Below are 16,985 nucleotides of genomic sequence, written 5' to 3'. Positions count from 1 at the left end.
CGACCCAACCCAAGACTCCGGAAGAGCTGCGCATATTTCTTTGGGGTTTGATCCTTTGTAAGTTCTGTCCAGGAGTGCATATGTGAAGTCTGCTTCCAATCAGAGCACTGGAATGCACAACTAATGCTGAATTACACGTCAAAGGCAATATAGCAGTTCAGTTTAGCTTTTTCCTTAAAATATATTCATGATGAGTAAGTCTGAGCAGGCACTGGCCGTAAACAAAGTATTTAAGGTTTGGATGTTTACATCACGTATGTGTGAAGGCTCATGTGGAACCAGATGTGTCAGATGTATCATCAGATAAAAAGACAGATGTTGGATAGTGGATAAAAGTGCACAGTGCATGTCTGTAACACACGACTGAAGTGAATTTGTTCTTGCAGACTTGAATGCAAAGGAAAGAATATCATTTTAATCTCTGCAAATAGCATTTTCCCCCTTGATTTAACTCTGATCACGCCATCGTTTAGGTCTGGGGATGGTCACTCCCATCAACGACATGTACGGAGTGGAATCCACCACAATGGTGAAAGGCGAGAAGCTGACACGCTGTAAACTGGCCAGCCTCTACAGAGTGGTGGACCTGTTCAGCTGGGCCCACTTCGCCAACTCCTACATTACAGTAAGATCCTGCAGCACTAACACAGCTCAATCTCTATTTACTGTACAGTGCGCTATATTCACTTGACTTCTTTTTGTCTTAGGGTCGAGTCAGTAAAGAGCAAGACCACATTCTTATCCTCCCCAGAGGACTGTCATTTGCTGAGGCGTCTGCATCAAACCTGGTAAGACCCATGACAGTAATTTAGTTATATACTCAGCCTTTACAAATATAATTGTATCTCAGCAGTAAGCAAAAAAAAGGCAAGGTCATTTCACTTAACTGAATAAAAATACAATCTTATAAAATAAAATAAAACATTTCTGCTTAACTCAAATGTTTATGTAGCTTTGGAATTGAAACACAAAGACAGTAAGATACTCAAAGAGAGCAAAGAGACTATTTAGAAATTGATTTTAAAGTTTAATTTTAACTTAAGCAATCACTTGATTAGATTAAAACACACAAAATAGATTATAAAAGTCTATCTGTGTCATTGTCCTTGTCGGTGTATGTTTGTACTGAGGTTTTGGCCTTCACTGGACAGTCCTAATGCTTTTCCACTTTGCTTAATCAGCCATTTACGTCCTTCAATTTACTTCCTTGAATTGTATGAAGGGGAAAAATAGTGTATGGATCTTATTTCAGTGTTTTTGAGCAGCATAAAGGACAACGCGCCTGCCTTTCTTTCTCTCTCTGTTCATGAGTTTGTCATGTTCACTGTCTCTGGTTCTGCTCATACTGACACAACTTATCTGTGTGTGTGTGTGTGTGTGTGTGTGTGTGTGTGTGTGTGTGTGTGTGTGTGTGTGTGTGTGTGTGTGTGTGTGTGTACTGTTTTTTGTAATAAGTCAGTAAATCGTGTGGTTGAGCCTGTTTGGTTGTTTGGTTCAAAGAGCGCACACATCCTAACAGTACTGGGCATGCAGTGTCAATAGATGTGTAATAATCTGTTGGCAGCCTCGTTTCCATTTTAACTCCCTTTAATTCAGTTTCTATTTCCATCTGTTTGCCTGTGTTTCTGTTTTTTCCTCTATTTCTCTCTCTATTTTCTCCCTCTGGTTTCCATCCAAGTATTTATTTCTGCTCATTTCAGTGTATCAAGATGGAAAAGATGAAAAGGCAAAACATTTATGAGCTTTTCCAAGCATTAAAAACAATTAAGAACAGCCTAAATTTGGACTCTTAATAAAATCATTTATGCCCCAAATAGTTTTGTAGACTGAATACTGAATACTGTTACTGAATAACCCAAATAAAATGTTGACGTATGTTTGACCAGACCAGCCAGGTGGACAATTCAGTTTTGATGCACAAAAAACACACAAAAAAATGTTTCCTTTTTTTTTTTGCCTACCACTATTTATAACATCTGAAAGCTTTCTGTCATGTTTGAGTGTCCATTCGTGCTTTAGAGAATTGCCATATACAATATGTGTATATATATTTCTTGTCTTTTTGTGTGATCCATAAAATATGACATGGAAAACATGAACTGACATTAAAAAAATGATTTACTCGTTCGGTAGCAATACATTCTTGGAATGTCTTCATGTTTCTGGTGGATGTGGTTTGTGTGATATTCAGGAAGCATATTTATTTGCATCTATCAAACTAAACCACAAAACTCCCCCCTAACTTCGTCTTTTATATTTTGGGACATTACAAAAGTCACTCAGCATTTGAATCATATCTTCCGTCCTCTGTTCTTCATGCTTTGTCGTAGTTCCCTCCTACTTTATTATCTCCAACACCTGTGCAAATATGTTCACACACACCTGTGTTATGTGGCCGCAGGTGTGGGTTTACAGCTGAATGCAGTAGTCATACTGCTGACAGGCAGACTTCACTGTTTGACGCCTGAATGGCTGGCAGACAGAGATATGCAATAAACCTCAGTTTAGTCACAGCCAGTAAGCTGCCTTTTACTCGTGCCTAATGGCAAAGACAGAGAAGAGTGAATTTGATTTTATTGAAACATTTTTTTCTGGCTGCACTTTTTTGGCAGTCACAGTTGATTTAATTTTATGCTAAACACAAAACACAAAGTCAGATAATCAACTAAGTCATTTTGACAGTAAGAGCTTACACCAGCTATTCTCAAGGGAAATGTAGCTTTAGCTTTGTGCATTTCTTCAGTTCACCTGGCAGAAAAACATAGTTTAAATATATATTGATTAGAATGAAGTGTAAGAAAATGTGATATCTAAAAGCTATGACCTCAAAGGAAAAGTTAATTTGTATATTCATCATTTCAGCTACCTGTTTTTAGTTGAATCAAAGTGAAATAATTAAAATAATTATCTGTATAACATGTGGCTCAATTTTACAATGCCAAAAATGATGTAGTGGCTGCAGTTAGCTGCCTCAAAATAAGTCCAGATGCTGCTGTCCCTCTCAATCATGATACATCTGTTAATGTCACTTTAATAACACACTCAGGTAGGTCAACTGTCTTAAGCCAGCTTAACTAAAGCTAATAGCTAACAGTTCAAATATTCCACCAACGTATCACACAACCACTTTCTAGTGGCAACTAACTTTTGTTAAACTTTTCAAGTCAGTGATCATAAATACCATGAGTGAGAGACTGCAGCATATTTTTTATGATATTGGCTTATATTGATCAGTGTAGCATTGATGTGACCGTCGCCATCTATGGCGTTGTGTGACATAAAGAGATTTCGACATCCAGAGTTGGTCTAACTTTTGTTTCCCACTAAGATTTATTTCAACTTGAGCCAAAATGTGTGCCATAGGGAAAAGTCTAAGCACTAAAATCATGGTCCATATGTGTAAGCTAATACAAAACCTTGTCAAACAAGAGTAGTTTTAATAGCTCATGATGACTTTCAGCTTTCAGCTCAGACTTACAGATATTTCATGGGACTTTTATCCCCCTATCTTTATTTGAGATTGGTCATTCAATTTGACAGCATAATTTATTGATTGACACACTATTCGCTCGGGGAATTTTAACGTTGCACAAAACATCAGAGAGCAGAGAGAAATCTGAGCACAGGAACAAAATATATCTGAATGCAAACATCCAGTTTGAGCAGACGCAGAGCAAATCTGGGCGGAAGCAGGAGCTATTTGAGTGCGAGAGCAGGGTTTGGAGGGAAAGCATTACAAAATCTGAACATGAAATCAATGAGTCATGCTCTCAAATTGAAAGACCACGCTCAGGAAACAGGAAAAAAAAACAGCCCCTACTACTTACAGAACAAATCCTAAAAGACTGCAAGGTAAGATGGAAGGCTCAAGTCATCATAAAATATTTGTGTGTCTGGACGACATCCATTTTTGCTGTGGTTGTCTGTATGAGAGCAATCACCACAACACTGCAGCTAACAGGAGACACAACAAAATGATGTTGTTGTCTGGCACTATCTAATTGCACTGTCTGTGTTTAAGACTGTTTGTGTTTTGATGCCAGTCTGTCGCCGCCTTCTTCACCTCTCCCAGCCTGTCTGGATCTCCATAGTTACACACAGTTGAGTCCAAGGGGTTTAGAGAGGTGAACAGATTGATTAAGAGGAAGTCACCCTGAATAAAGAGTGTGAGGGGTCGTGTCGAGGCTGTGAATTTTTGGTTGGCTTTGGTTTCCATCTGCTGCTCCCGCTTAGTTTGTTTGAGCTCTGAGATGAAGGCAAACTTGAGTTTGTGGACATATTTACACTTTGAGTTTTGGCTCATTTTTAGGACGATTAAAGTAAAAAAAAAAGTTCATTTCGCTCAACTTGAATTATCTTTGAAGAGATTCAGGGCCTGCATTTTCAAGTTTTAGCCTTCACTTCTTCTTTAGACCCAACTCTACAGACTTCTTATCATCTATCCAACCAGCCGAGTCGCATGTCAGATTCTTTCTGACACGTCCTTTGGCATCTTTTTATAATTAGAAGTGCTATGTTTGTCAGAAGGGCCCCCTCAGCGGTGAGGCGGCTTTGACTGACACATTGCTGCACTTTGAAGGACGTGACAGGGTGAACTGGTACTGTCCTGAACATGTGACATGTGATGTGTAAACCAATCGATGTTCAATTCACCCTGGCTGCTGGCTATGGCTGTGTATGGAGACAAAGATGGTGGTAGTTAGTTGCGCTCAGCTGGTGCCATTCACTTTACTCTGCTCTGTGAAAGATCAATAGACAGTCATCCATCCAAACAGCCTGGTAAAAGGCAGAGCAGCACTGAGAACATGTCTCAGGATTTTCAACCTGAGTATTTGTTCTCATGTTTGTAGTCCTAATTTGAATTGCGGCGCCCCTTCCCTGGCACATCATCTACTTTCCAAGTAACTCCAGGAGCACATTTTTTAGTACAGCCAAAGTGAAGCACATAAGTAAAGAATGAGACCCTGTACATATTCAGCTTGCTCCAGCTGAACTGGGTGTATTTCATTAGCCTGGAGACTGGATGATGGATGCCCTTTCCTGTTGTGATAATACACACTTGGACTTTGTATTGTGAAAGAGAAATGTGAGCCTGTAGGTTCTGGTTTGTATCACAGAACAACATGTGGTTACGGTGATGGCAATTTTGTACAAGGTCTGCAGGCGAAGCTGTTTGAAATTAGGTTTTACAGCAAGAACTGACATCTGCAGTCGGTCTTGTCTTCCTTCAGGTTTTCTTCCTCATTCAGTTTTCTGTCTCTCTTCTCTCTTTTTCTCTGGTTATCCAACTCTCTTCCCTCCAGGTCTCTACCTCTATCATACCCTCCATCATTCTTCTTCATTCTCCCAACCTATGATCTAATAACTGCTAACTGGCTGGTAATGAAGTTGTGATAGTAAAGGACGTCATGTCCACTCCCCAACTATATTATGTTTCCTGGTAACGCTCCAATTAATTTCCTAAGAGGAGCGGACAGAGAGGAGGAATGTCGTCATGTTTATTGATGTTGCCTTGTGTTCATGTCTTCTTAGTTAATGATGGCAGTTTATCAGCTCTGTGTTTGTGTGTGAAGGAGTGGATCTGGTGATGTGTTCTCTGGATGTGCTTCAGTGTCTGGGTGTATTTGATTACACTGTTCTGGGCATGGTTAGTTGTACAGTATGTCTCCCTCTGCTCTCCTCCGGTCTCATCATATTCTCTCTAGATGATGCTGCTGTCAGGTTTTCAAAAAGCTTGTTCAGTTTGTATTTGAGTGTCTGCTCCACTTAAGTAAAAGGTCCAGATCCACATCCAGGCCAGAAACCCATGAAGCATCCACTGACTTTGTCTCCTCTCCTTGTTCTTCCAGGTAAAGGTCAACATCATCGGGGATGTGATCGACCAGGGCACAACCAACTTGAACATAGACTCAGTGGGTTTCAGCCCCCACGCTGCCATCTACTCTATGCGTCCAGACATCCGCTACATCATACATGTGCACACTCCTGCCACGGCTGCTGTGAGTTCACGTTACTCTGGAAGGATTTCTTTTCAGAGAGGTTTAGAAATTACATCACACTTCAAGTTAAAAGGAATAATTATCTGCTGCTGTGCAACAAAGAGACCCGTCTCTGCAGTCATTAGAGATGGAGTACTCAAAGTACTCTTCACACACAGGCATCTAAGAGAAATGTTTCAGATGAGCTGTGACTTACAAAGCTTCTTATCTCTCATACGTCTCTGCTGCTTTAGGTGTCATCTATGAAGTGTGGCATCCTGCCCATTTCACAGGAGGCATTGATCCTGGGTGATATCGCCTACTACAACTACCAGGGCAGCTTGGACGACCAGGAGGAGCGCAGAGAGCTGCAGAAGGCCCTGGGACCTACAGCGAAGGTAGGAAAACCCTTAAAACCAAGGACTGAGCAAGATCTCTTCAGCTGGACAGTCCTCATAGTTCATAAAGTGGAAAGAAATACACTTATTTGCCAACAGTTAGACGTTAGCAGCAGCTGGTTAGCTGAACCTGACTGAAGAAACAGCTAGTACATTAATTAACTCATTATATCTTGTTTCTTTAATGCTGTACTAAAAGAAGTGTGAAAAAGAGGTTTGTGCTGTGCTATTCCTTGGTTAGATAAAGCAACCTTAATATATGAAAAGAAGTGAAAATTTCATAAAACATATACAAATAATCATCTCTCAGTCCGCCTGTCATGTGGACACGATATCTTGAAAAGTATTTTCGAGGAATGCTTGAGGAAGTTTTGTTTTTATTCCTTGTCCTTGAAGAAAAATTGACTAATTATCAGGGTGTGGTGTCTTTTCAAATAGGAAACGGTGGCAACACATCATCCTGCTGAAATGTCACTGGTGTTTGTGTTGCCTTCTGGGCGTCCTTGTTTTTGTGGCTGCATGTGGTTCCCCATGTGAGTGTCTTGCGCTTGGCCTCTTTTAAAATGAATCCGAGATCCACAATTTTAATTGGCAACAATTCAGGAAATTCAAGGGATTTTCCATCACCAGTCTGTTTCCAGGTCCTGCTGTCGTCATCCAGTGGCCCAACCTTTGTTGATTAATGGAATCAAAAACATTTTGGTGGTTAATGAACTGTCACATAGTTGTTCATCCATTAAAGACTGTTTGATTGGACTGTTCTGCTGAGCCTAATCATTTTGTGTTTGTGTGTGTGTGTGTGTGTGTGTGTGTGTGTGTGTGTGTGTGTGTGTGTGTGTGTGTGTGTGTGTGTGTGTGTTTTTCAGGTTTTGGTGCTGAGGAATCACGGTGTGGTTGGTCTTGGGGAGACCATTGAAGAGGCCTTTCACTACATCTACAATACTCAGTATGCCTGCGAAATCCAGGTAAACCAACACACACAAACTAGTTAACTTGCTACTGTTTTTGTGAGCAGGCAAATTCCAGCACCACCATCAGCTTCCCCCACACATCTATTAGACCAGCAGGCAGTAGCTCTCCCACTAAATCTAATCTCTCCACGGCAGTTTTTTTACATTTGCCCACTCTCACAATTTTAACAACTCTCCTCAAGTCCTAATCTCTTGTGGAAAATGTTGGCTAAACAGTCTTACAGCCAAGCTATTAAGAGTTTGATGAAGGGAGTAACAAGCTGATGTGTTGTTGATGTCGGTCCAAAGCAGCATTTAAAAGAGGGTGTTGTTCTTCCTTTTATTTACTGGGCCAGTAAGAAAGATGGGAGGGATTTCAGGGATTAGGAAAGGGGATTTCAGGAGGTTTGGATGAAGGAGGAGAAATGTATATTGAAAATCTTTTAACCCACAAGACATTGATGAATTTGTGTCATCTGTGCCCCTCTGGGTTGTCGTGGTAAGATAGTGGAGTAGCTCAACTAATTTAAAAAAACAATTTGATGATGTACGCCATAATGTGTTGCACATAAGATACATAGTTCAATTAGATAGCCAAAAGTAATGGATAAAGGGTTGCAAGGGTTAGCTAAAAATAATAAATAAAAGGATAAAATCGCTTTAGAAACATCCATTCTGCCACAAAGATAGCTAGCATAACAGACAGCGTCCTTAGAAAAAAGTATTGTTACAATATCCACTTTTCTTGTGTTTTGCTTTTGGATTCTTGCATGTTCACTTGTACGGTGGATTTCAGAGGTGTTGTTGTGTCCCTCGATGTAACAGGCATACCAAATCTCCTGATTGACTCTCCCCGGTCAAGCAAAAGAAAACATTAATCCATCATGCAAAGCCCAGCTTAATTTCTATAAATAAATCCCTCAACCATGTTTGTTGTATGCCGCGTACTGTATGTTCTTTGGTGCTGTAGCTATAGATTGAGGGCTATTCTCATTTTGAGGGTGTGTGTGGTCTAATGACACAGATGTTTCGTGATAGAAAGTCCTTTCTCTATATTTTCATTCAAGTCATCAGTCAATAGGGACTCTTATGCTTGTCTCTCCATCCTTACGTGGTGATTTCAGGTTAATGCCATCTCGTGTGCTGGCGGTGTGGACAACCTGATAGTGTTGGACCAGGAGAAGTACAAATCAAGAGTCTATGCCGTGGCCAACACCGATGTCACCCTAGGTGGCTCATACAAGTGGAAGGTTGGCGAGCTGGAGTTTGAGTCTCTGATGAGGATGCTGGATAACCTGGTGAGTCCACAGATATAAAAGTGACACACTGGTAAAAAAAAAGAACACATCAGATGAACCGACATGGCGTTAACGCCTTACCTTCATTTTTTGTACTTCACTTCTGTGCACAGCGTTATAAAAGAGCGCCCCCTACAGAAGCCTAAACCGAAACTGCAAGAAACCAGCAGTACAGGGTGCTGTTAAACTAGGAAAGGCTATTTGGAAAGCACAGTAGGATTCATTTTAGATGACAAAATTAGAAATTTGGAGAGGGAGAAATTCATTTTGAAGAGTGATGATTAAAAGAAACTCATTTTGCACGCTGTGTCAGACCTCGAAGGCTGCTTCATGGCCATGCCTCTGCCCTCTTTCTGCCTGTCTTTCTTGCATCCACGTTTCCACTTTCGTTCCACGTTTCCACGTCTCCCTCTCTCTTTTCATCTTACTCCATGCCCCCTCATTCCTTCTCTCTCCTTCTGTTCCCTCCCCTGTCGAATCATTGCCTCTCAGCCTGTCAAGACTGTGAACAGCTCATCTCTCTCTGTCTCTCCTGCCATCATTCTCTTCTCTGACACCTCATAAAGATTGCATTTGTGTCAGATAAGCTCTTGGTTTCGGTAAAAGATCCTGACACAGTGATGAGACATTTCCCCATTCTCTTTAACAGCTAGTATACAAATGCAGAGAACTTCCTGATTTGATGTCCAGGATGTTGCAGGAAATGGGAATGGCAGTCCAGCTGACTGTTGTTGCATTAAAAAGGGGGTTAAAAGGTCAATTCTGACCATGGAACTGAGATGAATAGAAAAGGACAAAACGGAAAAGAACGGAACTTCACTGGTGAGCCAAGTGTGGAAAAATGTCTGAAAAACATCAGGATCAAGTGAGAGTTCATCGACAGGGAGAGAGAGAGAGAGCGGCGGGGGAATGGGAGTGTGAGAGAAAAGCAAAGATGAGGATAAAGAGGAGAGGGAAGAGGGGGGAAAGAGGGAAAGAAAGAAAGGGTCAGACAGGAAATGTCTCTTTGACTCTGTCCTCTGTGCTGCCAGAAACCCTGCGGTCATAACACTGTTACTCTTTCTTTTCTATTTGGCCAAATATGAAACTGGCAGCTCAAGCATTACAGGAAGAAAAAAGTCACAGACCGAATGCTGATTTATGTTATGAATTTGATTCAATATAATCTCTCCTGGTGTAAAAACAACAAACCAAATTAAAATTGCGTTCTTTATGATTGCATAATGATGTCAGCTATGATCTAAGACCCTTTAATGATCCTCATGTGGTAAGCAGGAGGCCAGAGCAGTAAAAGGAGTAGATAGAGGACTACATAAACGTTAATTAACTTCCTGAGAGCTCATGAGGTTTTGTTTCCTGGTGGATCTAAACAAATCAAATCATTTCAGGTCAAAGAAAACAAAGTGCATGTGTGATCTCCCTCATTGCCGCAGGGCTACAGGACAGGTCACGCCTACAGGCATCCTATCGTGCGAGAGAAGCCAAGGCACAAGAGCGACGTGGAGATCCCCGCCACAGTCACGGCCTATATGTTCGCGGAGGACATGGACGGTGATGCCACACGGCTGCCCTTCAAGTTCCTTCAGCAGCGGCAGCAGAGGGAGAAGACACGCTGGCTCAACTCGCCCAACAGCTACACCAAGGTCAGCGTGGAGGGCGGAGAGGAGCGTTACAACAGCAGGACAACCACGGTGAGCAGAGTGTGACCACAACAACAAACAGGAGGGTTGAAGGTTTTTATGCTAATTTCTAAATGTATGAAGCTGAACTGAAATTTCCTCATGAAAATCTAAGACATATAACTCTTCTGTAAGGTTTTAATGACATGTTTGTGTGTTCACATGTGAATATCGATTAACATAATGAAGAGGTAGAGACAAAGTGTACATCATGGCCTGTCATTTAGATCATTTTGATGTTGTGTTGACTGGTTTGTTTTGACTGGAGTTGTTTCTCAGTGGTTCAAACCATTGACAGTATAATAAGGTTCAAACCTGATACTAGATTGCCATCTACTGGCTGAACAGTGCACTACATTGATTTTGGTTCACTTGCACTGAATCAGAATCAGCTTTATTGGTAGGTACGTGTACAAATGTAAGGACAGACAGTAGTTTGAAGTTTTAGGTTGCACTCAATGTTACACTCAGTTCCAACAGAGATAGCTGAACAAAGATCTATGTAAAATAGACGTAGAACTATTACATACATACAGCTGCATGAAAACATAGTTGTCTAATATATATAACAAAGCAGTAATAACCAATAACACACGATGTCTACATACAAGTAAAACATTTCTGTAAATTGTAAATAGTATAAAAAGTGTGAAAAAAAATAGTGAGTGCAAATGGTGAAGGCATTTTACATAGTGACTGATAATGAGTCAAACTTTAATAGAAGAAGGCACCTTGGCAATGCCCAGGAGATGAACTGGTGATTTAGTATTGCACTTCAACAAAGTTTTTTTTTTTTTTTTTTAATCAAATCAGCACTGAAATAATAATATATAATAATAGTAATATATAATAATTCCCACTTTTCATCTGCATGCTCATATTCTCTTTTTGATGAACATATATGTAGACTAGATACAGAAAGTTATAGATAATAGATTTGTAACTGCAATCTCATTTTTATAATAAATGATTAATTGGGTCTTTTTGTTTCGAAGGTATCTAGCAGAGTTTTTGCATTCCCATTTCTTTTATCGTGCCAGGTTGTCGTCATTTTGAGCAGACAGTTTTGATCTCACACATTTTCACCTGACTTCTTCTACAGTGGATGAAGGCAGACGAGACGGGAACCCCGATCCGGATCGAAGACCCCAATCAGTTTGTTCCTCTCAACACAGATCCCAGTGAAGTGCTGCAGAAGAGGAACAAAGTGAGTCTACGTCTTTTCTCTCAGTCATGGCGAATGACTGGATCATGTAAAGTTTAGAGGACGAACAGAGCAGAAGCCTAAAAAAACATCATTTATAATGAATAATTTATTGTGACATTTTGTGCTGGCTTTTGTTAACAAAAGGAATTTAAATCTCTGTTGACATCATTGTGTGTGCTTTATGCTATTCCAGATCAGAGAGCAGAACCGGTTTGATGTGATGACGTCAGGGCCACGCTCTCAGCACCTTGCAGGCATCCCTGTTGATCCACCCCGACGGGTGAGAATTATTTCTCTTTCACGTTCAGATCTTACAGTAAAACGTGCACTTAGTTTTCTAGCTTTACATCGGATTTTGTTCTGTTTAAACACTGGTGCTGGACAGGGTGTCTAGAAAGAAGAGTGTCTGACACCAAGCCCTGTCAGATTGTCTTTAAATGTCACTGTAGCTGTGCACTGAATCATCTAATGTCTACTGTGCAACAAGGAAATACAAAAAATCGCAACGTTTATCATGAAAAATATCTGAACTGTTTGATGTTATGCAAAACAGGAAATAGTTTTGTTGTCCACTGAAAAAGACACTGAAAACATAAAGCGTGGCTGCAGTCTGAGACATTTACTTCATATTAAGGTTTCAAGAATTCCTCAACTCAAAAAAAAAAAAAAAAGTGGTGCAGTATGTGTCTGTTTATGGGCATGTTGTGGTTTATTGCAGGATACACAGTCTGCTCAAACATTCGGCCTCCCTGCTGCACTGAAGGAATAGCAACGATACAGATTTCCCTAATTACTTGTTTACTGAGCAATAACTCAGAGCTGTTTTCAGTTATTCTGGCTGATCTGCTCAGGTTGCAATTTGGTAAAGCCGCGCTGGAAATGAGCTGAGCACACTAAACGTTCATGAACTTCATGAACTGGGATCATGAAGAAGGTGCAACAAAGCTAGGAGGAGAGTCAAGGAGATGTCATACCGTTTAAGCACAGTCCATAAACACACACACACACAGTCATGAGAGGAGATTTAATCAGGCAAGGCAAGAAAAAAAACAGCAACCTGTGTCCATTGTTGTTATAGGCGCAGCTCAGTTAATGGCACCTCTTGGCCACTAGGCGGAGGCAAGTGAGCACATTTTGCAAAGGCAAAAGGATGAATGTTGATAGTTGTATTTAGTTAATAAGACATTATAATCACATTAAGGTGGAAAGATTATGCTAAAGGTATATCATATTTAGACATTTTGATGCTGATAGTTTTGTGGTTGGTGTCTTGTCTTAAAGGATCAGACGCAGATAAAAGTTCTGGTAAATATCTGTTTTCTAATTGTTGCCATTTGCAGTGGTGTTTTTATTTGACTTGTTGTTCTTTTGTTTTTTGTGGATTTATTTGACACTTTTTTGTCCGTTCAGAACAGAAAACACTGCATGTGTGCATTTGTTACGATTGCGTTTTAAAGGTTGACACAAATGCTAGTTTCATTTCTGTCTCATACAAAGTTGCACCCCACGTGTGAGTTCTTGAAATGATGTGTCAGAGCATGATAGTGTTAAGGACACATTTTTACGCAAATAAATGAACGCAGACGTGTTTTGTGTGCATGCCTGTGACTTTTGTGAGTATGATGGTGCTCTGAGTGTAAATTGCATTCATACACGTCAAGTGCTTTTGGAGTGGGTTTTGTTTTTTCTACAGTCTGTCGGGGTTTGCAGACTAATTGGGCGATCGGTTTTCTGTGTAGAGTTGGTGGTTACATGAGTTCTGTGTGATGTGGTCAACACTTTTATCTTTATATGAGCTGCCTTAGTTATGTTGTACTGAATTATTGTCCTTCCTAGACAAAGTGACTGTGTGTGTGTGCCAGTTTGTTTTTTGCAGTTCAGAGAGTGCATGCATGTGCCTCCTGACGGTTTCTGTGTGTGTGTGTGTGTGTGTGTGTGTGTGTGTGTGTGTCATGCTCACCCCTCTCCCTGTCTCCTCCCCAGCCATACGTGCCCACAGAGGAGGAGCAGATGGCTCCCCTGCCTCCCAACCCTTTCAGTGAGCTGTCAGAGAAGGACATGGAGGAGTATCGTAAGAACGTGGAGAGGAGGCAACTGGGTCTCAGTGGTACGAGGCTCACACAAATACATACACTCAAACAAACGTTTAAACATGTACACACCAGCCCATAATAATTCACGAAGGTTCATCGCTGTGCAGACTAGATCCTGAACTCGTTCACGCTCAACTTACAAACACACCACAAGAGCACAGTCACACTGAGAGACATATGGACTGAACACACTGGCAAACACACACACAGTGACTTGTACTCCAAAGCCAAAGACGTGTCCCTCAGTGTGAGCAGAAAACAATCCTACCAATCTGTGAAGGTTCGTTTAACAACAAAACATTGAGCCGGTTTAAAACAATCAATCAATAATCAATCTGTTAAGCCACAGTTTGAAAGCACACAGGAAGAGATTAGGTCGAGCCAGCAGGATTTGTCACTAGATTTGAGAGAGCAGCAGGTCTTTGCTATCCTCAAAGATGTGTGCTCTCATGTTTGGCGGTTTGTATTCGATCCCGCTGGTGTATCAACAGCGCCAATATTATTAGCCAATGTTGGGCTTATCACAGATATCAGTTGAAGTGCAGTAAATTGTATATATTGTGTTTATATTTACAGTCTCTTAATCACAACTCTTGTGAAACATTTGTGTAAAGAAATGATATGATAATAGATTTTTGTTACTCTTAGATAGCCTCAAAGATTTAGCGTGAGTTTTTATCTCTAACATGCACTGAGAGTAGGATTTCACCTGCAAGTGAAGTCTGAAACTAGAGATAACTCTTCTTTTAAACTGGTGTCGATATACTTCCCAGTGTGCTCCGTGAGCTTTTTTATTCATCTAAAAGACTTTGAACTGCAGAAAAGAAAAGACCCTAACAGCCAAAAACGGGCAGAAGCCTGTTAAAGCTGTTAACAAGCACCATCTGACATTTTCAAGGGCTACACATCAGCAGAAACAGCTGGAGCAAATTTCAAACTGTGGCTCGAAACAAATCTAGATTTCTTAAAACTTCCAAACTGGTCCCACCTTACTGCACATGTTGAGTTTGTTATGTGCTCTCTCAGCACTCTTGTTGTTAATAAACATCCATATAATACAAAGGTCTGTAGGGCTGTCACCTTAGCAGCGATCCCAGTGGACACACATGTTCTAACAGTGGTATCACGTACAAACACACACCTATATGCCTTTTAATATGAGGACATGTCCCCTCGGGCTCCACTGCTACCTTCATCTGTGTTAACCTCACACACAAGATAGTCAATGCTAATCATATTAGCCCAGATGCAGGGTAGAAATCAACAGAGAACAGATAGTGAAGGGGGGTTGTCCACTAGTCCCAATTCTGTACACTTCTGCCATGTTGGACCAGGTTAATGTGTGTGTTATGGGTGTGTGTGTGTGTGTACGTCATGCATGCACCTTTGTTCATGCATGTTTATAGGTTCATCCAAATGCTCTTATGTGCATTTGGTGTCTGTGCACATTTATGAGGGGCCAGTATGACTAAGATGGCAGACCGAGCAAACAGCAGGTCTTCACACCCGCCACATGAGCGGAGCCCGTTGCTATGACACTGTTGCCCCCACAGCCCCATGAATCCCCGGTGGCCAATCTGGATGCAAGCTGGAGACCGTCTGTAAAAGCCTGATATATGCTGTACACACACACACACACACACACACACACACTTATAGATTTAGCCTATGATTAGCAGTGTCCGGTTCACTCTCCATCTTAATTTTGTTAATTAAAGTGTAATTATTCGAGACATTACATGTCAGACCTGATACATATGAAGTGCAACTGCCTGTTGAAAACTACCTACTGTAAGTGTATAGCGCGCAAGACTGCACTCCACACACTGCAGATCTACTGACTTCCATGAATCTCAACTTTATGCACATTTTATACTTTATCCTTCTTAATAAACTTGTTGAACACATGAGTATATTCACCACACACAAACCACGCAACGTTATGCAACCACATTCTATATGCTGTGCATGAACGTGTTGTCAACGGCTGCGACGTCTCAGCCAACTCAATGTGTAACCCTGAATGTGCTAATTAATGTGTTAAAGTGATATGGGAATGTCATTTGTTCACACTAATCAGTGTTTAAAACTGATGAGGCTACTAATGCTGAGCTGCACTGTAACATTCACTGTACTTATAAATGCCTGTTACATGCTGTTTTTGTAATCATGTAAATGATACAGAAAGTCAAGCCAGAAAAAACACTGCTAAATGCCGAATATAAAAAATGTAATTCATTTATTTTTTTTAAAAACAACTTGAGTTAACTTAAAGGTCCAGTGTGTCACGTTTAGGGGGCTCTATTTACAGAAATATAATCCACATCTCTATGTTTTCATTAGTGTATAATCACCTGAAAATCAGAATCATTATGATTTTGTTAACTTAAAATGAGCCTTCTATATCTACAGACACCGTACCACCATGTTTCTATTGACACAATAGGGTTGCAATCAACAACTGCGCTGCTAGATACCACTAAATCTCATACACTGGTCCTTTTACTAGAGTAAAGATATGAAGGCCATTAAGTCTTTATTTTTAGGCACGATAAATGTTTGAAATGATGTCAATACCACCATATTATAAAGAGAAAAATGTTCCAGTATCAGCGGAAATGGTATGATGACATAGCAAATGTTTGTAAAATCCCATAGAAAATTATTGTGGCACAGAAGCAGAGCTATGCACTGCTGTGGACAGGGTCAGCAGAAAGATGTATTTTAGCCACATAAAAAAGAACCCACCTCAAAAGAAAAATCAATATCCTATTCAGTGTACACTGTATTAAAAAATATTCTCACTGCTTTTCTCTTTGGCACTAACCCTAGAACTTCTGTACAACATAATTTGGTCAACAACATCACAAGGACATGATAAAGTCTATATATAAAGACTAAGTGTGCTCAGACCTAGCCCATAAAGTAATTCATCCCTATATTCAAAGTGCAGGAAGATTACTCAATAATCTGTTGTAAGAGCTAGTAAATGATAATTATTATTATTATATGTATTGGCATGTTGTGGGATCCAACCTGCAGCCCTGAAGTTACTATTCAGGACATCTTGAGGATATAAAGTCACAACAGACTGTTACAGTGCAAGCTCAGCCACCAGGAGAAACAGATAACAAACGAGTCAAGCTCCACAAATGCTCAATTTTGGGAATTTTTGTGGAAAAACAGCTGTGCATGGCCTGATTCTAACGTGTGTGTGTTACCACTAATCTCTCGAACCCTCCCTTCCTACCTCTCCCACCCCCTTCTGACCCTTCTTCCCAAATCCTGCCTCCCACCCACCTCTCATCCCACTCACTCCTGCTGTCATCCCACTACACCAATCCTCTACACCACCCTGCAATCCTCTCATCCATCCCTCACC

The 16,985-nt window shown here is 40.7% G+C and overlaps 1 protein-coding gene across 12 annotated transcripts in view; it reads left to right on the top strand.

Moving 5' to 3' along the window:
* Positions 1-16,985, top strand: part of add3a (adducin 3 (gamma) a) — a 98,414-nt gene that overhangs the window by 76,398 nt on the left and 5,031 nt on the right. For 10 of the 12 annotated variants that reach the window (XM_027282571.1, XM_027282567.1, XM_027282568.1 and 7 more), the window contains 11 exons: positions 474-625; positions 708-788; positions 5,850-5,999; positions 6,233-6,376; positions 7,243-7,341; positions 8,451-8,624; positions 10,058-10,315; positions 11,406-11,510; positions 11,704-11,790; positions 12,792-12,815; positions 13,494-13,617. In XM_027282571.1, the coding sequence (XP_027138372.1) occupies positions 474-625; positions 708-788; positions 5,850-5,999; positions 6,233-6,376; positions 7,243-7,341; positions 8,451-8,624; positions 10,058-10,315; positions 11,406-11,510; positions 11,704-11,790; positions 12,792-12,815; positions 13,494-13,617 (1,398 nt within the window). The remainder of the gene's footprint in view (positions 1-473; positions 626-707; positions 789-5,849; positions 6,000-6,232; positions 6,377-7,242; positions 7,342-8,450; positions 8,625-10,057; positions 10,316-11,405; positions 11,511-11,703; positions 11,791-12,791; positions 12,816-13,493; positions 13,618-16,985) is intronic. The other 2 variants (XM_027282574.1, XM_027282576.1) reach the window with 1 other exon arrangement.

This window comes from Larimichthys crocea, chromosome X (genome assembly GCF_000972845.2).
Source record: "Larimichthys crocea isolate SSNF chromosome X, L_crocea_2.0, whole genome shotgun sequence".
NCBI lineage: Eukaryota > Metazoa > Chordata > Actinopteri > Sciaenidae > Larimichthys > Larimichthys crocea.
The sequence above is the reverse complement of the archived record's forward strand: the minus strand, read 5'-3'. Positions and strand labels throughout refer to the sequence as shown.